Source organism: Heterodontus francisci, chromosome 7, assembly GCF_036365525.1.
Source record: "Heterodontus francisci isolate sHetFra1 chromosome 7, sHetFra1.hap1, whole genome shotgun sequence".
In the NCBI taxonomy this organism is placed as follows: Eukaryota; Metazoa; Chordata; class Chondrichthyes; order Heterodontiformes; family Heterodontidae; genus Heterodontus; species Heterodontus francisci.
Window position 1 is genome coordinate 68,586,061 of NC_090377.1, and position 21,939 is coordinate 68,607,999.

Genomic DNA, 21,939 nt, shown 5'->3' on the forward strand with positions numbered 1-21,939 from the left:
TCTTCATCAACACTGTCTTCTTGGTCTTCCTCCACTGCCTGGGCAGGTTGCAGTTCTTGGGTATCTGAAAAATAAAAGGACACAAGGTTAAGGTTGTGAAGAGAAGAGAGGGTAAAGTAAAAAGGCATGCTTACACCATCTGTAGCTTGTACATCAGAAGAGAGTGTGGGATGAGAGGGTTTGTGGGACATGAGAAGGAGGATGAGGTATGAGGATACCATCATCTTCAATGGATTCAGCCTCAGCGGTGGCCACGGGCTCAGCAATAACTTTTCTCGCAATGGCTAACACTATTTACTCCATGGAGGTTAAAAGGTGCAGGTACCCCTCTCCTGCTCCGGTTAGTTCCTGCTGCCTCAGGTTGTGCGCCACCTTTTCCGACAAGTGAGAGTGAAATGTGTTATTGAGTGTTGTGCAATCTGTTTGAATGATGTTGCTGTCATAGTTGAATAGCTGGCAGTATGTGCAAGCTGCAAGATGTGCGTGTGAGGCTTGCAAAAATGCTAAGTGTGTGAGGGTGAGGTGACGTCTATGAATATTTGATATGAGTCCTGATTGATTGAAGTTGTTTGTGGGTGAGTGATGAGGATGTGGCAAATTGAGCAGTCATCGAGTCGTAGAGTCATTCATGGAATAGAAGGAAGCCATTCAGCACATTGAGACTATGCTGGCTCTCCAGAGAGCAATCTAGTCAGTCCCACACCCCGCTCGATCCCCATAGCCCTGAAAGTTTTCCTTCAAATCCCCATTCATTTTCCTTTTGAAATCATTGATTGTCTCCGCTTCCACCACCTTCATGGGCAGCAAGTTCCAGGTCATTGCCATTCATGCGTAAAAAAATTTCTTCCTCACGTTCCTCCTGCATCTCTTTCCCAAAACCTTAAATCTGTGTTCCCTGGTCCTTGTATCATCAGTTAATGGTGTCACGCTCACAAGAAGTGCAGCGATTAAAATACAGAACCAAACTGAAGAGTTATTTTTAAAAATTGGAACAATTTTAAAGAGACTGGTACATGTGCTGTCAACAGAATGGAGGGCAAGACACATGACCCTCAGCATCTCTTGCCCTCAAATCCATATCCATGTTTATTAAAACTGAAAACCAATTAAGCCCCAACTGCATGAAAATGCGACAGATAACCACAGCTGGATGCGAGCCATGCTCAAGCAAAATGAGACAAAACCCTTTTGCAGACTTCTCATCTCTGAATAACTTCCATTGCAATGGAGTGGGAATGACCCTCATCTCCTCAGAATGGGGCCATTATCAAGGCTGTTATATAGTCCAGCTAGGACTGAAACCTGAATCCACATGGAGGAAGCCAACCCTTGTAAAAAAATTCACCTTAAAAGGTAATCGTTTTGAGGAACAAAGTGGGGAGTCTTTTCAGGACAGGACTAGAGACAACATTAGTCTGGTCTGTCCTCTGTTCTCACAGTACAACAACAAAAAAGTCATTTTGAATTCCAGCAAGGCTAATAGAGAGAGAGAGAGAGATCGATTCCAGCCAATACAGTTGAACTGAGAGTTAAAAGCTAGCTACAGTAGAGACAAGAGAGTGCCCTTGCAAAAGCAACTTTTCTACCAGTCACAATTGACCTCTGACATCAGCACCATCTTTAACCCAATGTGAATCATCAGGAGACTGCAAAAGCCCACGAATACCAGACTACCAGAAAACAGGCCTGCAACTTTAAAATTCACCTTCCGAAGGGGATATCATAGGTTATTCCTGAAGCAACAGACTTTTACAACCTGAATCTGAACACTTCTTACCCTGTACTTTTCTATCTATCTTCTTTTGAGAGTGCATGTGAGAGTGAATGTGTGCGTGAGTGATGATGCGATTATTTTGGGATTTATTTAAAATAAATAGCTATCTTTTTTTCCCTACAAAAAAACTAGCCACTCTCTGTTTATTTGGCAAATAAAACACAAGGGGTTAAAATACTAGTAACAAAAACACGTGCTGTGGTCAGTTGGGAGGTGAACAGTGGGAACAAGCCACACCATCACCCACCTGGCTGTAATAATGGGAACAGTTTTACCTTGCCTAACTTATCTAAGCCTGATTTTTCCTTGCCTAACTTATCTAAGCCTCAGTGTCTGAGGCTAGTGATGCAGTTCGTAGGCTATGGTATTTAAAGACTCATTCACTGGCCTTGACGACTCCTGTGAGGTCATTAAACTTCTTGCAGCACGGCATCCAAGTCGTTGGGGCTAAACTCCTGGCATTGACTTCCGTGGCTGTCTGTTTCCATTGCCTTCTCATTTTGTGTCTGGAGGGCCTCCTGCAACATCTCCACAACCCCTGCTCCACCCCACCTCCCGTGGATAAAGGTTATCTCTCCACCTTTCCACCTTCTCCATCAAGACCTCCAGTGTAATGTCAGAAAACCTTGGTATAAACTCTCTCCAATGGTCAGCCATTGTTAATTGTTGCACAGCACTATTCCCAATGATATCAGCACCTTCAGCAGCCACAATGCACCTTCCATTTAAGAGGTGCAAGTTATCTTTAAGTATTGTTAGCAAATAACAATATTGGGCCCCCTGCTGATGTGTGCAGCCAATGAACAATGTGGTTTGATCTGGTTGCACGTAAAAATCATTAGAATAAGCAGGCAACATGAAGATGTCATGCTGCCTGCATTACATTCTAATGGGTGTGGAGTAATCATTCATGCGACTCCTGTGCCATTTTCGGGGGCTATCCAATTTAGCCTCATGCAGTATTCATACAAATGATTATTGCCCACATTTTATTAAAAACATACAAATTTCTCATGTCAACATTTATTCTCTTCTAGATCCTGGAACCAGGCTGTTGTCTCTTAGGTAATTTGAAAGATCACCTTAGTTTCAATTCAATGAATTCTTCAATGTCACCTGGAGATCCTGATGAAAAAAAACAGGCCAAAGCACTTAAAGGCAGAAAGTAAGCCAATATTCTTTATAATCTTTGAAAAAAAATGAAATATTAAATAATATCTGTATAAGATTTGATATCCTGCCTAAAAATCTATGAATATGTCTTGTGTAGATATAGTTGGCTATAACTTCAAATAGTGGCATAAAACTAACATAATGTTTATAGCTGGTATTGTACCAAATTCCAGACTCTTCAAATATGATCTTACTCTACTTTATTTATTGGCTCAATGATTGCAAAGAGATGGAGGGGTAGATTTTCCAACTGTTACAATTTGAATGTGATAAATCAGGAGTAGCTCTGCCCTGTGGTACTGCTCCCTCGCCGTCCTCATCAGGGAACTCCTCTTTGCTGACGATGCTGCATTTAACATCTCACACTGAAGAGTGTCTGCAGAGACTCATCGACAGGTTTGCGGCTGCCTGCACCGAATTTGGCCTAAACATCAGCCTCAAGAAAACGAACATCATGGGACAGGGCGTCACAAATGCCCCATCCATAAATATCGGCGATCACACTCTGGAAGTGGTTCAAGAGTTCACCTATCTAGGCTCAACTATCACCAGTAACCTGTCTCTCAATGCAGAAATCAACAAGCGCATGGGAAAGGCTTCCACTGCTATGTCCAGACTGGCCAAGAGAGTGTGGGAAAATGGCGCACTGACACGGAACACAAAAGTTTGAGTGTATCAAGCCTGTGTCCTCAGTACCTTGCTCAACGGCAGCGAGGCCTGGACAACGTACGTCAGCCAAGAGCGACGTCTCAATTCATTCCATCTTCGTTGTCTCCGGAGAATCCTTGGCATCAGGTGGCAGGACCGTATCTCCAACACAGAAGTCCTCGAGGCGGCCAACATCCCCAGCATATACACCCTATTAAGCCAGCGGCGCCTGAGATGGCTTGGCCATGTGAGCCGCATGGAAGATGGCAGGATCCCCAAGGACACATTGTACAGCGAGCTCGTCACTGGTATCAGACCCACCGGCCGTCCATGTCTCCGCTTTAAAGACGTCTGCAAACGCAACATGAAGTCCTGTGACATTGATCACAAGTCGTGGGAGTCAGTTGCCAGCGATCGCCAGAGCTGGCGGGCAACCATAAAGGCGGGGCTAAAGCGTGGCGAGTCAAAGAGACTTAGCAGTTGGCAGGAAAAAAGTCAGAAGCGCAAGGGGAGAGCCAACTGTTTAACAGCCCCAACAACCAATTTTATCTGCAGCACCTGTGGAAGAGTCTGCCACTCTAGAATTGGCCTTTATAGCCACTCCAAGCGTTGCTTCACAAACCACTGACCACCTCCAGGCGCTTACCCATTGTCTCTCGAGACAAGGAGGCCAAAGAGAAAGAAAGAAAGAAGGCTCTGCCCTACTGGAAACGTGCATGTTTGTTTCCCAATGCATTTTCTGGCAGGCAGTAATTTCATAGAGACATGGAATTAAAGAAGTTTACAACACAAAAGGAGGCCATTTGGTTGAAAATCTAAAAACAAAACAGATGGTGTCTACCCGAAACATGGACCTGTCTTCATTTACATAGACCTGCTGTGTACTTCCAGCATTTTCTATTTTTACTCCAATCTCCTCGACATGTTTCATTTTCAAGTGAAAGGGTACATTTCTCATACTTCCCTAGTTCTTCTGTATTTGTCACACGTCATCTTACTATGAAATTGCTATGCTTCCTGGAAAATCCATCCTTTGCAGTTCACCTTCACAGCTTTGTAGACAATGAACATCATCAACTTAACACAAAGGTACAAAAAGAGACGATGAAAAAAACATGCAAAGGATGTCAAAAAACCTTTACAATTATCTTAGGAAAAAGAGGGTGGTTAAAAGCAATGTGAGCCACTTAAAAACTGATAATGGTGACACTATAAATGAAAATAAGGAAATGGCAGACATATGAAATAATTACTTTGCATACAGTTGAGGAAGAAGATAGCATGCCGGACATCCCAAGGAAACTAATACTGAATCAGGGAAGGGGGTGCACAAAAATTAACAATAAAATTAACAGTAATGAGGAAAATAACGGCACTAAAGTTTGACTAGTCACTAGATAGTATTCATCACAGGATTTTAAAGGAAATAAGTGAGAGTGTTGCAGATGCACAAACTATGATCATCCAATGTTCTCTCAAGTCAGGAACAGTTTCTTTAGAATAGAAAATTGCACATGTTTCTCAATTATATAAGAAAGGTGAGAGAGGGAAAACAGGGAATTATAGACCAGCTAGGATAGGCAGGAAGGAAAAGGAGGTGGTGTAGCTTTCTTAGTAAAGGAAGAGATCAGTGCTGTAGTGAGAAATGAGATAGGCACTGGAGATCAAGACGTAGAATCAGTCTGGGTAGAAATAAGAAATAGCAAGGGAAAGAAGTCCCGAGTGGGAGTAATCAATAGGTCCCCAAACAGTAGTTCCACAGTGGGGCACAGTATAAACCAGGAAATACTGGGGGCTTGTAAGAAAGGTACGGCAATAATCATGGGTGATTTTAATATGCGTATAGACTGGATTAATCAAATTGGCAAGGGTAGCCACGAGGGAGAGTTCATCGAATGTATTAGAGATTGTTTTTTGGAGCAATATGTTGTGGAACCAACCAGGGAGCAGGCTATTATAGATTTAGTATTATGTAATGAGGTGGGATTAATTAATGTTAAGGATCCTCTAAGAATTAGAATTAGAACATTAGAACATTATAGCGCAGTACAGGCCCTTCGGCCCTCGATGTTGCGCCGACCTGTGAAACCATCTGACCTACACTATTCCATTTTCATCCATATGTCTATCCAATGACCACTTAAATGCCCTTAAAGTTGGCGAGTCTACTACTGTTGCAGGCAGGGCGTTCCACGCCCCTACTACTCTCTGAGTAAAGAAACTACCTCTAACATCTGTCCTATATCTATCACCCCTCAACTTAAAGCTATGTCCCCTCGTGTTTGCCATCACCATCCGAGGAAAAAGACTCTCACTATCCACCCTATCTAACCCTCTGATTATCTTATATGTCTCTATTAAGTCACCTCTCCTCCTCCTTCTCTCCAACGAAAACAACCTCAAGTCCCTCAGCCTTTCCTCGTAAGACCTTCCCTCCATACCAGGCAACATCCTAGTAAATCTCCTCTGCACCCTTTCCAAAGCTTCCACATCCTTCCTATAATGCGGTGACCAGAACTGCACGCAATACTCCAGGTGCGGCCTCACTAGAGTTTTGTACAGCTGCAGCATGACCTCGTGGCTCCGAAACTCGATCCCCCTACTAATAAAAGCTAACACACCATATGCCTTCTTAACAGCGCTATTAACTTGGGTAGCAACTTTCAGGGATTTATGCACCTGGACACCAAGATCTCTCTGTTCATCTACACTACCAAGAATCTTCCCATTAGCCCAGTACTCTGCATTCCTGTTACTCCTTCCGAAGTGAATCACCTCACACTTTTCCGCATTAAACTCCATTTGCCATCTCTCAGCGCAGCTCTGCAGCCTATCTATGTCCCTCTGTACCCTACAACATCCTTCGGCACTATCCACAACTCCACCGACCTTCGTGTCATCCGCAAATTTACTAACCCACCCTTCTACACCCTCTTCCAGGTCATTTATAAAAATGACAAACAGCAGTGGCCCCAAAACAGATCCTTGCGGTACACCACTAGTAACTAGTAACACCACTAAAAGGAAGAGTGATCATAGCATGCTAGAATTTCAAATTCAGTTTGAGGGCGAGAAACTGGAGTCCCACACTAGCGTTCTGGAGTTAAAGGAATTACATAGGCATAAGGACAGATTTGGCCCTAGTGGACTGGGCAGGAAGGCTAAAAGGTAGGACAGTTGATGAGCAGTGGCAGATGTTGAAGGAGATATTCAATTCCTCCCAATTAAAATATATTCCAGAGAGGAAGGAAGATTGTAAGAGGTGGAAAAACATCCATGGCTAAGCAAGGAAGTTAAGGATAACATAAAGACAAAAAATAAGACATGACATATTGCAAAGGCCAGTGGCAGGCTGGAAGATTGGGAAACTTTTAAAGATCAACAAAGGGTTACTAAAAAAGTAATAAAAAGAGCAAAGGTAAATTATGAAAGAAAACTGGCTCAAAATATTTTAAAAGATAGCAAAAGCTTCTATAAGTATACAAAAGGGAAGAGAGTAGCTAAAGTGACTGTTGGTCCCTTGGAGGATGTGACTGGGGAGTTAATACTGGGGAACACAGAAACGGCGGAGACACTAAATCAGTATTTTGCCTCAGTTTTCACGGTGAAGGACACTAGTACCATTCCAATAGTAACAGGAAATGCAGAGGTTATAGAAAGGGAGGAACTAAGAACAATCATCATCACTAGGGAAAAAGTACCGAGCAAACTATTGGGATTGAAGGCAGACAAGTCCTCAGGGCCTGATGGCCTACATCCTAGGGTCTTAAATGAAGTGGCAGCAGAGATAGTGGATCCATTGGTTATAATATTCCAAAATTCCCTGGATGCGGGAAAGGTTCCAGTGGATTGGAAAAATGCTAATATAAGGCCCTTATTCAAAAAGGGAGGGAGGCAGAAAGTTGGAAACTCTAGATCAGTTAGTTTAACATCTGTCGTTGGGAAATTGTTAGAATCTATTATTCTTCTTTTTTCTTCTTTGGCCTCCTTGTCTTGGGAGGTGGTCAGTGGTTTGTGGAGCAGCGCCTGGAGTGGCTATAAAGTCCAATACTAGAGTGACAGACTCTTTCACAGGTGCTGCAGATAAAATTGGTTATCAGGGCTGTTTCGCAGTTGGCTCTCCCCTTGCGCTTCTGTCTTTTTTCCTGCCAACTGCTAAGTCTCTTCAACTCGCCACACTTTAGCCCCGCCTTTTTGGCAGCCCGCCAGCTCTGGCGATCGCTGGCAACTGACTCCCACGACTTGTGATCAATGTCACAGGACTTCATGTCGCGTTTGCAGACGTCTTTAAAGCGGAGACATGGACGGCTGCTGGGTCTGATACCAGTGACAAGCTCGCTGTACAATGTGTCCTTGGGGATCCTGCCATCTTCCATGCGGCTCACATGGCCAAGCCATTTCAAGCGCCGCTGACTCAGTAGGGTGTATAAGCTGGGGATGTTGGCCGCCTCGAGGGCTTCAGTGTTGGAGATACGGTCCTGCCACCTGATGCCAAGGATTCTCCGGAGGCAGCGAAGATGGAATGAATTGAGACATCGCTCTTGGTTGACATACGTTGTCCAGGCCTCGCTGCCGTAGAGCAAGGTACTGAGGACACAGGCTTGATACATGCGGACTTTTGTGTTCCGTGTCAGTGTGCCATTTTCCCACACTCTCTTGGCCAGTCTTGACATAGCAGTGGAAGCCTTTCCCATGTGCTTGTTGATTTCTGCATCGAGGGACAGGTTACTGGTGATAGTTGAGCCTAGGTAGGTGAACTCTTGAACCACTTCCAGAGCGTGGTCGCTGATGTTCATGGATGGAGCATTTCTGACGTCCTGTCCCATGATGTTCGTATTCTTGAGGTTGATGGTTAGGCCAAATTCGGTGCAGGCAGCCGCAAACCTGTTGATGAGATTCTGCAGACACTCTTCAGTGTGAGATGTTAATGCAGCATCGTCAGCAAGGAGGAGTTCCCTGATGAGGACTTTCCGTACTTTGGTCTTCACTCTTAGACGGGCAAGGTTGAACAACCTGCCACCTGATCTTGCGTGGAGGAAAATTCCTTCTTCTAAAGACTTGAACGCATGTGAGAGCAGCAGGGAGAAGAAAATCCCAAACAGTGTAGGTGCGAGAACACAGCCCTGTTTCACACCACTCAGGATAGGAAAGGGGTCTGATGAGGCGCCGCTATGCTGAATTATGCCTTTCATATTTCATGGAATGAGGTGATGATACTTAGTAGCTTTGGTGGACATCCGATCTTTTCTAGTAGTCTGAAGAGACCACGTCTGCTGAGTTTAATGAAAGCAATGTAGAGGGGCATCTGTTGTTCGCGGCATTTCTCCTGTAGCTGACGAAGGGAGAACAGCATGTCAATGGTCAATCTCTCTGCTCGAAAGCCACACTGTGCCTCGGGGTAGACACGCTCGGCCAGCTTCTGGAGCCTGTTTAAAGCGACTCGAGCGAAGACTTTCCCCACTATGCTGAGCAGGGCATGCACGATGCCAATATCATCACCCTCTATAAAAACAAAGGTGACCGCGGTGACTGCAACAACTACCGTGCAATCCATTATTAAAGCAGTAATAACAGAACATTTAGAAAGTCAAAACGCAATCCATCAGAGTCAGCATGGTTTTATGAAGGCTAAATCATGTTTGACTAATTTGCTGGAGTTCTTCAAAGATGTAACAAGTTAAGTGACAATGGGGATCCTGTAGATGTAGTATATCAGGACTTCCTGAAGGCATTTGATAAGGTGCCACACAAAAGGTGAATACACAAGGTAAGATCACATGGGGTTAGGGGAAATTTCTTACCTTGGACAGAGGATTGGCTAACCAACAGAAAACAGAGAGTCGGGATAAATGGGTCCTTTTCTGGTTGGCAAGATGTAACTAGTGGAGTGCCACAGGCCCTAACTATTTACAATTTATATTAATGACTTGGATGCAGGGATAGAAGGTACTATAGCCAAATTTGCAGATGACACTGAAATAGGTTGGATAGTAAAGTTGCAATAAAGAAATAGAAATTTACAAATGGATATGAATAGGTTAGGTGAATGGGCCAGAATTTGGCAGATGAAGTTTAACGTGGATAGGTGTGAGGTTATCCATTTTGGCGGAAGAATAGAAAGGAAAATTATTATCTAAATGGAGGGAAACTTCAGAGTGCTTCGGTGCAGAGGGATCTGGGTGTCCTCGTGCATGAATTGCAGAAAACTAGTATACAGGTACAGCAGGTAATAAGGAAGGCAAATGGAATTTTGGCATTTATTGCTAAAGGAATAGAGTATAAAAGTAGGGAAGTGTTGCCGCAACTGTGCAAGGCATTAGTGAGACCGCACCTGGAGTATTGCGCACAGATTTGGTCCCCTTACTTGAGGTGGGATGTAGTTGCATAGGAGGCAGTTCAGAGGAAGTTCACTAGATTGATTCCAGAGATGAAGGGTTTGTCTTATGAAGAAAGATTGAGCAGTTTAGGCCTTTACTCTCTAGCGTTTAGAAGAATGAGAGGAGATCTAATTGAGATATATGATTAAGGGGATTGACAAAGTAGACATAGAGAGGACGTTTTCTCTGGTGGGGCAATCTAGAACGAGAGGTCATAGTTTTAGGATAAGGGGTAGCAGATTTAAAACAGAGATGAGGAGAAATTATTTCTCTCAAAGGGTCGTGAGTCTGTGGAATTCACTATCCAAGAGTACAGTGGATGCCAGGACTTTGAGTAAATTTAAGGAGGAGATAGCCAAATTTTTAATTAGTAATGGGTTGAAGGGTTATGGAGAACAGGCAGGAAATGGAGTTGAGGCCGAGATGAGATCAGCCGTGATCGTATTGAATGGCAGAGCAGGCTCGAGGGGCTGAATTGCCTACTCCTGCTCCTAGTTCTTATGTTCTTAGCCTAACATCTGTTGTCGGGAAATTACGAGAATCTATAATTAAGGATGGAATGACTGAACATCTTGAAATGTTTCAGCTGATCAGAGAGCTGGCATGGATTTGTAAAGGGTAGGCCTGATAAATCTGATTGATTTTTTTTGAAGAAGTGATTAAAATAGTGGACAGGGGAAATGTCTATGGATGTTATTTATATGGACTTCCAGAAGGCATTTGCTAAAATCCGTCATAAAAGATTACTAGATAAAGTTGAAATTCAGAATTGAGGGCAAATTATTGACCTGGTTAGGAGATTGGCTGAGCAGCAAGAGACATGAGTAGGGATAATGGGCAGGTACTCTAATTGGCAGGATGTGACTATGGCATCCTAAAGAGATCAGTGTTTGTGCCTTAACTATTCACTGTATTTAGTAATCAGTTAGAGAGCCACATACCCAAGTTTGCTGATGACACAAAGATTAGTGGTATCGTAAGCAGTGTAGATGGAAAAGTAAAATACCAAAGAAATATTAATAGATTAGTGCATTGAGCAAAACTATGGCAAATGGATTTCAATATAAGCAAGTGTGAGGTCATCCACTTTGGGTGTCAAGAAGATAAATCAGAATACTTTCTACCTAGTGAAAGGCAAGAAGCAGTGGAGGTCCAAAGAGACTTAAGGGGTCCTTGTACATAGATCATTAAAATGTCAGAGAGAGGTAGAAAAAGGATAATGAAATGCTGGCCGTTATATATAGAGGACCAGGATACAAGGGGTTAGAAGACATGCTGCAGCTATACAAAACACTGGTTAGACCACACCTTTTCTTTCATTCACTCATGGGATATGGGTGTCATTGGCAAGGTCAGCATTTATTGCCCATCCCTAATTGGCCTTGAGACAGTGGTAGTGAACTGCCTTCTTGAACCACTGCCGTTCTAGTTTTGAAAATATTTCCACAGGGACTTTTTGTACTGGTTTGGTACAACCGAATGGCTTGCTAGGCCATTTCAGAGGGCAGTTAAGAGTCAACTACATTAGCGTACTGTGTTCAGTTCTGGGCAGCATACCCTAGGAAGGATATATTGACTATGGAGGGAGTGCAGCATAAATTTACTAGAATGATACCTGGACTTCAAAGGCTAAACTAGAGTTGTACTGCTGGGAATTTAGAACACTAAGGGGTGACTTGATTGAAGCTTTCAGGATGTTAAGGGGAACTGATAGGGTGGATAGAGAGCAATATTTTTGCTGGTTGAGGAATCTGGGACCAGGAGATATAGCCTAAACATTTGAGCCAGGCCTTTCAGGAGTGAAATTAGGAAATGCTTCAACAGGAAAAGGGTAATAAAAGTTTGGAACTCTCTTTTGTAAAATGGCAGTTGATGCTGGATCAAATTGTTAATTTTAAATCTGAGATTGATATATACCAACGGTATAAAGGGATATGGGCAACAGTAGGTATATGGAGTTAGGTCACAGATCAGCTGTGATCTCATTGAATGGTGGAACAGGCTCGAGGGGATAAATGGCCTACTCCTATTCCTATGTTTGAAACAGTATTCTTAGTTATCAGTACATAACCTCTTTTATCTTATTACAGGTATGTCCTAAATGAACTTGTTCAAACTGAAAATGTTTATGTGAAAGATTTAGGAGCTGTGGTAGAGGTAAGATGAGTTGGATCTAATTAAAATACCAGTGAAATGAGCTTAGTAATAGTCACTGTGAGAGGCTCTCTCATCCAGTTGGCTAAATTGGGAGCCTAAATGTTCTGATTCGGGTGCATCTCCGGTGGGGTAAGACTTCCACCCGCAACACAGGTGCCCTCCTTGTTCCCCCACCCCACCCCTGAATCCAACCAATATTCCAGACTTGGGATCAGTTAAGTACTGGAGGCTTCAGCCAGGTAATCCCACAGAAAGAAGGGAGGAGTTCTTCTGTGGCATGTTGTGAAGGCCTCCCACAGGATATTGTTGCTGGCACCTGCTAGCAGGCCAAAATGTTTTCTAATTTTATTTTTGACTGTCTTGACTGACAGAAACTTTTCACCCTACACCCAAGAGCCAGCCCTTGTACTCAAAATTCTGATGATGTAAATTCCAGAAAATAAATTGAAGAATGGATTTCCTTCATTTTACATGCGGCCCAGGCCCAGGCCAGTATTAGTCACATGGGCCTGAGGCATGCAGAATTTTTGTCCACCTCCCACATGACCCATGATGTAATAGGAGATAGGGCCAGTGGAGAGGCATTCCCCCATATGAAATTGGCTCCCAATCCCATCTGTCCAGTGATCAGGATGCCAGAAGGAATCCAGCGGCCAGGTCAGTGACAAAGTGGGGCCACAAAGTTCTCTGGCCTGGAAACTCCAGAATTCTTGCCATGTAAAATGCTTGATTGAACCTTTTATGAAAGGGGTGAATCAACTGCAGAGGCTAAACATCTGGAGGGAGACCAAGTGGTCATCCACCTATGCATGTGGCGGTTGGGGGGGGGGATGGTGCCGGAAAATACCTCCAGCAGAGGCCAGCATTCCTGCCCCTTTGGATACCCATCCAGGGATCTGATGTGGGACACTGGTGGGGAGGGAAGAGCAGGTAAGTATTTCAGTATGGGAGGTGTGGGAGCAGGGTCAAACTCATCTGATTGGTGTAGGGGATAGTGGGAAGGGATGAAATTAAAAGTTTATAAACTTTGGGGGTGGAAGGTCAGGTGCACAAGGCAAGTATTTTGGCAGGGAGAGAGCAAGGAATGAATTCTATGATTATTGGGGCGGGGTCAGAGAGGGGCTAGAAACATTTATTTAATTTTTTGAATCAATTTTAATACACTATCTCTTTAAAAATTTGAATTAAATGGAAGGGCTCGAAGCCCTTTGAAAATGGCGTCTGCCGCCATTGTAGGGGACGGACTGCCTCCACGTCATCAGGGTGCCTGCGGTCCGCCCCAGCCATTTAAATGAGCCACTTCCTTCAATATCATGGTGGCTCTGTGACGTGCGGTCCGCATGGGCAGACTGCCATTTTTGAAGCTCGCCGCCGAGATCTAGCCCAGGACTCTAGCAGAGATAGGGGCAGAGGTCAGTGGCACCTGGTCTGCTACATGTATGCTGGCCTGAAGATTTTTGGGGCCTTTATTCATTTGAGTTCAAGCATTTGGTGAGGAATTGTAATAAGCTATATACTAGCATGGCATGGATACAGGAGACTTTAGTTGTGATACCAATTTCTGCGCACATCTGATATTTTAGGGTTTCATGAAAAAAATGGAAGAGAAAGGAATTCCTGATGATATGAAAGGAAGAGATAAGATTGTTTTTGGAAATGTTCAACAGATCTACGACTGGCACAACAAGTATGTAGATAGCCATCTCGTATAGTTGTTGCTAAAGAAACAAATCAATAATTTAAGAAGGAAATTCCTTATTTTTTTCTCACACTATTTCTCTGCCAGTTTTCTTCCCTTTTTCTGAAGATCTTAAAACTTTCCCAGCATAGTTCCACAGCCGGCCCCCTATGTTTATCACATCCAATACTTCACACTCATCCTCCTTAACTACAATGTCTGCATCGGTCCCCCTCTTTTGTGGAGGCAGACGCAAAGTATTCATTAAGAACCACACCCACATCTTTTGCCTCCACGCATAGGTTACCTTGTTTTTTTATGGGCCCTATTCTTTCCTTAGTTATTTCCTTAGTCTCTCCTTAGTATTTTCCTTAGTCTTACTCTTAATGTATCGATAAAACATCTTCAGGTTCTCCTTAATTTTACTTTCCAATATTCTTTCATGCCCTCTTTTTGCTTTCCTAATTTCCTTTTTGATTTCACCCTTCCACTTTCTATACTCCTCTCAGCTTTCAGTAGTATTGAGTTCTTGGCGTCTGACATAAGCTTTCCTTTTCTGCCTTATCATACCCTATAAGCTCCTTGACGTCCAGGGGGCTCTAGATTTGGCTGTCCCACCCATTATTATCTGGGAACATGTTAACTCTGAACCCCTTGAATTTCCCCTTTGAATGTCTCCCACTGCTCTGACACGGATTTACCTTCAAGTAGCTGTTTCCAGTCCACTTCTGCTAAATCACTTCTCATCTTAGTAAAATTGGCCTTACCCCAATTTAGAACTTTAACTCCTGTTCTATTTCTGTCCTTTTCCATAATTATGTTAAAACTAACTGAATTATGATCACTACCACCAAAATGCTCTCCCACTGCCACTCCTTCCACCTGCCCAGCTTCATTTCCTGACACCAAGTCCAGAACCACGTCCTCTCTTGTTGGACTTTCTACATACTGGCCAAAAAAAATTCTCCTGAATGCACCTTAAGAATTCTTTTCCATCCATTCCTTTCACACTAAAACTATCCCAGTTAACCTCACTGTACTCCACATACCAATGCATTGAGGTGGCGACAGATTATCTGCACAGACTCATCAAGGACAACGACCTGGGGAATCTGAGTGAACTACCTATCCTTTTTGCATGAACAAGGCATCAAGGCCAACATCTGAATATTAAACTGGTGGAGAAAAACCACTCAAGCCTAATCACTTGAACAATGGGACTCTGGTTGTGAGAAAAGAATTCTTAGACATGGTATGATTAAGTTGCAAGAAGAAGTACACACTGGTAACCACCATGCTTAAATGGCTGAGTGACAGTCATGTGACATGCCCACCATCTGTGTGCTTAAGCTGGTGTTTTCTCTGCAGCAGCCAGACAAACAGTTAGACACTGACAAGAGAAGATCCAAGTGGGGTCCCTCCTTCCTCTCTCTCTCCCAATCCATCTTGCAAACTTTGAACCCTGCCTGTTGACTGTGACCACCTAGGTATATCCCTGCTGCAGACAGAGACCCCTTGAAGGAAATCAGCTGCATTGCTGTTTCCTGGAGAACCATTGAATCAGCCATCCACATCTTCAAACCCAAAGCCTCGGGACCACCAAAGGAAAGTTGCGTGACCACCAATTTCAGGCTGAAGCCAGCCAAGTCACCAACCTCCACATACTGTATTCCCCTTTTATTTCTCTGGACTCTAATTTGACCAATCTATCTTTCCCCACTCTGTAACCTATTTGTGTGTGTGTGAATTTTGAGTGTGTGTGTGTGAAAGTTGGAGTGTATTTTATTTTGTTTAGATCAGTTTAAGTACAATAAAGCTAACCTCTTATATAATATGTAGTATGTAATGTATAATTATGTATTATATATAATATATATATTATATATGTGCTAACCTCTTTCTTTGTTAAAGTCAAGAAAACCTGTCTGGTTCTTTTTATGATCATGGTGTGTAAATATTTAAACACTCACTGAATTGTCAAGTATATCCATTTCAAAAAGAAATAAACCTGTTGTGGTCAAACAAGGAAAGGGAAAAGAGGGGAGTCCTTCTACCCTGCCTCACCTGATCGTAACAGTATAAAGGGACCTTAATTAGTGATGACAATGCAAAGCACATGAACTTATGTGAAAGTACTGTTGTACATTGTTATGTGCATTTTATGAAAATCATTGTATGGATGTAAGATCATTCCTATTCATTAGTAAACTGTAGTATTCTATATTTATCATTTAAATGCAAATACAGGGAAATAGCTCACAGTCCTTTTTATACACTGAGCTTATAAATGAAAGGAATCTCCATTTCAAATAAACAGGACTCGTCGTAGCCAGATGATCACTTGGAATGGCTTCTCTTCTTGATCCTGCACAATTAGCTCTGAAGTCCTCCAAGAATTTATCGTTGGCCCCCTTCTATTTCTCATCTACACTCTACCCTTTGGCAACATCATCCGAGAAACATGGCAGGTTCCTCATCTACCCAGCTGTACCTCACCACTACTTCAGTCAACCCCTCCACAGTTTCTAAATTGTTCGACTTCTTGTCAGACATCCAGTACTGGATGAGCAGAAATTTCCTTCAACTAAGTATTGGGAAGATCAAAATTATTGTCTTTGACCCCTGCTACAAACTCCACTCCCTAGCCACCAACTTCATCCTCTTCCTGGAAACCGTCTGAGTTTGAACCTTGGTGTCGAAATGAGCTTCCAACCACATATCAGCAAAACTGCCCACATTCACCTCCATAGCATCGTCCAATCCCACCCCGACCTCAGCATATCTGCTACTGAAACCCCATCAATGCCGATATTACCTCTAGACTTGACTATTCCAACACACTCTGGGTCGGCCTCCTGTCTTACACATTGCATAAACGAGCTGATCCAAAACTCTGCTGTACATATCCTAGCACGCATCAAATCTTGTTCACCTATCATCCTGTGCTCGGTGATCTGCATTGACTCTTCGTCTGGCTAGCACACGCTCAATTTTAAAATTCTCATCCTTGTTTTTAACTTCTTCCATGACCTCACCCTCTCCATTTCTGTAATCTCCTTCAGCCCTATAATGCTCTGAGATTTCTGCGCTTCTCCAATTACTGCCTCTTGCACATCCCCTATTTTAATCGCTCCACCATTGGCGGCTGCAGTTTCAGCTGCCTCGACCCTAAACTTTGGAATTCCCTCCGTAAACCTCGCCACCCTCTATCTCTCTCTCCTCCTTTATGACACCCCTTAAAAGCTAATTCTTTGAACAAGCTCTGCCCCTAATATCTCCTTATGTGTCTCAGTGTCAAATTTTGTTTGACAACATTCCCGTGAAGTGGCTTGGGACATTTTACTATGCTAAAGACACTATCTGAGTGCAAGTTGTTGTTGTTATTGTAAATGGATAACTTTGTAAGCACTCCATTTTCTAGTAGTAGCCCTGTATTCTATGGATTTGAATCTGAAGAATGAAGGAGCTCTCTCTGACTAATAGTTTTCAGCTATTTTGATAAATAAAGCATTTAAAAAATAATAAAACCATAAGAGGAAAAGAACATAAGAAGTAGGAGCAGGAGAATGCCATCTAGCCCTTTGCGTATGCTCCACCATTCAGTAAGATCATGATATGATCTTGGCTTCAACTCCACTTTCCCGCCTATTTCCTATAACCCTTGACTCCCCCTATAGTTCAAGAATCTATCTATCTCAGTCTTGAATATATTACATAGGAACAAAGGAAATAGGAGCAGGCGAGCCTGCTTTGCCATTCAAACCGACCATGGCTGATCATCCATCGATTTCTGTCTTGAACATGCTCAATGTTTGAGCTTCCATAGCCCTCTAGGGTAAAGAATTCCACAGATTCACCACCCACTGAGTAAAGAATTTCCTCCTCAGTTCAGTCTTAAATGGCCTGCCCCTTATTCTGAGACTGTGTCCCCTGGTTCTCGACCAGGGTTATCCAACCTTTTCGGGCAAAGGGTTGCATTATGATTTATGCTCAGCCCGGTGGGCTGGTGAGCTAATTTCAAAAGATAAAGGCATTAAAATTTTATCTTACTAATACAAACAACAACAAATGTGCATTTTTGTGAATGAGAAGACTAATTAACTTATTTTCTCGTCACTTTATTGAAAATTGATTTAGTGACATACCTGGCATTAGTTTTGTTTGCATATGTAGTCAATCTCTGCCCGCCCACTTGATGTAGCAATGCAGAGTATTCTGGATAGATGTCCATCTTTCAGGAGAGACCTTGACCCCTTCCCCCTACTCTTCCCGCATGTGTGTCTCGTTCAGTCTCCGCTGCCCCCTGCCCACTCCCCTCTGGGACTAGGGGATACAGATGGAATGTTTTGTGCAAAAGATGCAGGGGAAATATGAGGAAGCACTTTTTTACGCAGCGGATGGTTTTAATAAAAGTCATAACCCACCGGAAAACCCCAAGTCTGTTGTGAAACGGCAATTCCCGATGTCAGCAGCTGTCGGCAGTAAAACGGACAGTGTGATATTTTTAAAAAGGCAGCTCTGTAAGAAGATGACAAATGGAAATTTCTAATTTCCAGTCATGGTGAGGCTGAGGAACGGTCCCAGGATCCAGTCCATGGGCCGTATGTTGGACAACCCTGTTGTAGACTCACCAGCCAGAGGAAGCATCCTATCCACATCTACCCTGTCATGCTGTGTTAGAAATTTGTAAGTTTCAATGAAATCACCTCTCATTCTTTGAACTTCTAGAGAATACAGGCCCAGTTTCTGCAATCTCTCCTCATAAGACACTCCCTCCATCCCAGGAATTAGACTGGTGAACCTCCGTTGCACTCCTTCTGTGGCAAGTATATCCTTCCTTAGATAAGGAGACCAAAACTGTACACAATACTCCAGGTGCAGTCTCACAATTGCAGTAAGACTTCTTTACTCCGGTACTCAAATCCCCTTGCAATGAAGGCCAACATACCATTTGCCTTCCTAATTGCTTGCTGAACCTTCATAGTAGCTTTTAGTGACTCATGAACAGGGACACCCAGATCCCTTTGGACAGCAACACTTCCCAACCTCTCACCATTTAAGAAATACTCTGCCTTTCTGTTTTTTCTATCAAAGTGGATCACCTCACACTTATTCACATTATATTCCATCTGTCACGTCATTTATCCTGTCCAAGTCCCTTTGAAGCCTCCTTGCATCCTCCTCACAACTTACATTCCCACCTAGTTGTGTGTCATCAGCAAATATGGAAATATTACATTTGGTCCCCATATCCAAATCATTCATACAGATTGTGAACAGCTGTGGGCCAAGCACTGATCCTTGCAATACCCCACTTGTAACAGTCTGCCATCCTGAGAATGACCCGTTTATTCCTATTCTCTGCTTTCTGTTTGTTAAACAATTCTCAATCTGTAGCAGAATATTACCCCCAATCCCATGTGCTCTACTTTTGTTTACTAACCTCCTGTGTGGAACCTTATCAAAAGCCTTTTGAAAATCCAAATACACCACATCCACTGGTTCTCCTTATCTATGTTACAAGGGGCGGCACAGTGGCGCAGTGGTTAGCACCGCAGCCTCACAGCTCCAGCGACCCGGGTTCAATCCTGGGTACTGCCTGTGTGGAGTTTGCAAGTTCTCCCTGTGTCTGCGTGGGTTTCCTCCGGGTGCTCCAGTTTCCTCCCACATGCCAAAGACTTGCTGGTTGATAGGTTAATTGGCCATTATAAATTGCCCCTAGTATAGGTAGGTGGTCGGGAAATATAGGGACAGGTGGGGATGTGGTAGGAATATGGAATTAGTGTAGGATTAGTATAAATGGGTGGTTGATGGTCGGCACAGACTCGGTGGGCCGAAGGGCCTGTTTCAGTGCTGTATCTCTAAACTAAACTAAACTAATATCCTCAAAAAGCTCCAACAAGTTTTTCAAACATGATTTCCCTTTCACAAATCCATGTTGACTCTGCCCAATCATATCATTATTTTCCAAGTGTCCAGTTATCTCATCCTTTAGAATAGATTCTAACATTTTTCCTACTACTGACATCAAACTAACAGGTTTGTAGCTCCCCATTTTCTCTCTCACTCCCTTCTTAAATAGTGGGGTCACATTTGCTAATTTCCAGTCTGCAGGAACCCTTCCAGAATCTATAGAATTTTGAAAGATAACCACCAATACATCCATTATCTCTACAGCCGCCTCCTTCAACACTCTGGGATGTAGCTCATCTGGTTCAAGGGATTTATCAACTTTTAATCCAATTAATTTTTTGAATACTACCTCTTTATTGATACTAATTTCTTTCAGTTCCTCATTTTTACAAGTTCCTTGCTTTCCTAGTATTTCTGGGAGATTTTCTGTGTCTTCCTCCGTGAAGACAGACACAAAGTAATTGTTTAGTCTCTCCGCCATTTCCCCATTCTCCATCACAAATTCTCCTGTTTCCACCTGTAATGGACCCACATTTGTCCTTGCTAATCTTTTCCTTTTCACATGCCTAAAGAAGCTTTTACAATCCGCCTTTATGTTTCTAGCTGGCTTGCATTCATATTCTCTTTTCCCTTTCTTTATTGGTTTTTTAGACTTCCTTTGTTGGATTCTAAATTGCTCCCAATCCTCAGGCTTACCACTTTTTCTGGCGACCTTATCTACCCTGTCAAGCCCCCTTCAGAATCTTAGATGTTTCAATAAGATCACCTCTCATTCTTCTAAACTCCAATGTGTATTTGCCCAACTTGCTCAACCTGTCCTCACATGACAACCCTTTCATCCCAGGAATCAACCTAATGAACCTTCTCTGAACTTCCTCCAATGCAAGTAGATCCCTCCTTTAAATAAGGAGATGAAAACTGCATGCAGTACTCTAGGTGTGCTGTTACCAGCACCCTGTATAGTTGTAACAAGACTTCCCTACTTTTATACTCCACCCCCCTTGGAATAAAGGCCAACATTCCATTTGCCTTCCTAATTACTTGCTGTACCAGCATGCTAACCTTTTGAGTTTCATATATGAGGATACTCAGATCTCTCTGTACCACTGCATTATGTGGCCTCTCTACATTTAAAAAATATTTTGCTTTTCTATTTTCCTACCAAAATGGATAACCTCACATTTTCCCACATTATACTCCACTTGCCAAATTTTACCCACTCACAACCTATTTATATCCCTTTGCAGACTCTTTGTGTCCTCCTCACAATTTGCTTTCCCACCTATCTTTGTATCATCACCAAATTTGGCTACAATACACTCGGCTCCTTCATCCAAGTCATGAATATAGATTGTAAATAGTTGAGGCCCTAGCACTGATCCCTGTGGCACCCCATTAGTTACAGTTTGACAACCTGAAAATGACCCATTTATCCTGACTCTGTTTTTGGTTTGTTAGCCAATCCTCTATCCATGCTAATATATTACCCCCAATACTATGAGCTCTTATCTTGTGCAGTAACCCTTTATGTGGCACCTTATCGAATACCTTTTGGAAATCCAAATACATGATATTTACTGGTTCCCCTTTATCCGCCCTGCTTGTTGCATCCTCAAAAAACTCTAATAAATTTGTCAAACATGATTTCCCTTTCATAGAACCATGTTGACTCTGTTGGTTGTATTGTGATTTTCTAAATGTCCTGCAACTACTTTAATAATGGATTCCAGCATTTTCCCAGTGACAGATGTTTGGCTAACTAGCCTATAGTTTCCTGCTTTCTGTCTCCCTCCTTTCTTGAATAAGAGTGTTATATTTGCAGTTTTCTGATCTGTTGGGACCTTTCCAGAATCTAGGGAATTTTGGAAGATTACAACCAATGCATCTAGTATCTCAGCAGCCACTTCTTTTAAGACCCTGGGATGAGGACCATTAGGTCCATGGGACTTGTCAGCCTAGTCCCATTAGTTTGCCTAGTACCTTTTCTCTAGTGACCATGACTGTTTTAAGATCCTCCCTCCCTTTTACCCCCTGATTTTCTACTATTCTTGAGATACTTTTGGTGTATTCTACCGGGAAGACAAATACAACATATGTGTGTAAAGTCTCTGCCATTTCCTTGTTTCCCATTCTTAATTCCCCAGTCTCATCCTCTAAGGGACCAATGTTTACTTTAGCTACTCTCCTTTTTATTTACTTTAGAAACTGTTACAGTCTGT

General features: G+C 42.8%; 1 protein-coding gene across 1 annotated transcript in view; it reads left to right on the forward strand.

Annotated features, from left to right (window-relative positions):
- The first annotated feature begins 280 nt into the window (after positions 1–280).
- Positions 281–21,939, forward strand: part of LOC137372384 (rho guanine nucleotide exchange factor 25-like) — a 64,762-nt gene continuing 43,103 nt past the window's right edge. The window contains exons 1-4 of the mRNA XM_068036273.1: positions 281–340; positions 2,812–2,939; positions 12,063–12,129; positions 13,713–13,816. Coding sequence (XP_067892374.1) covers positions 281–340; positions 2,812–2,939; positions 12,063–12,129; positions 13,713–13,816 — 359 coding nt within the window. The remainder of the gene's footprint in view (positions 341–2,811; positions 2,940–12,062; positions 12,130–13,712; positions 13,817–21,939) is intronic.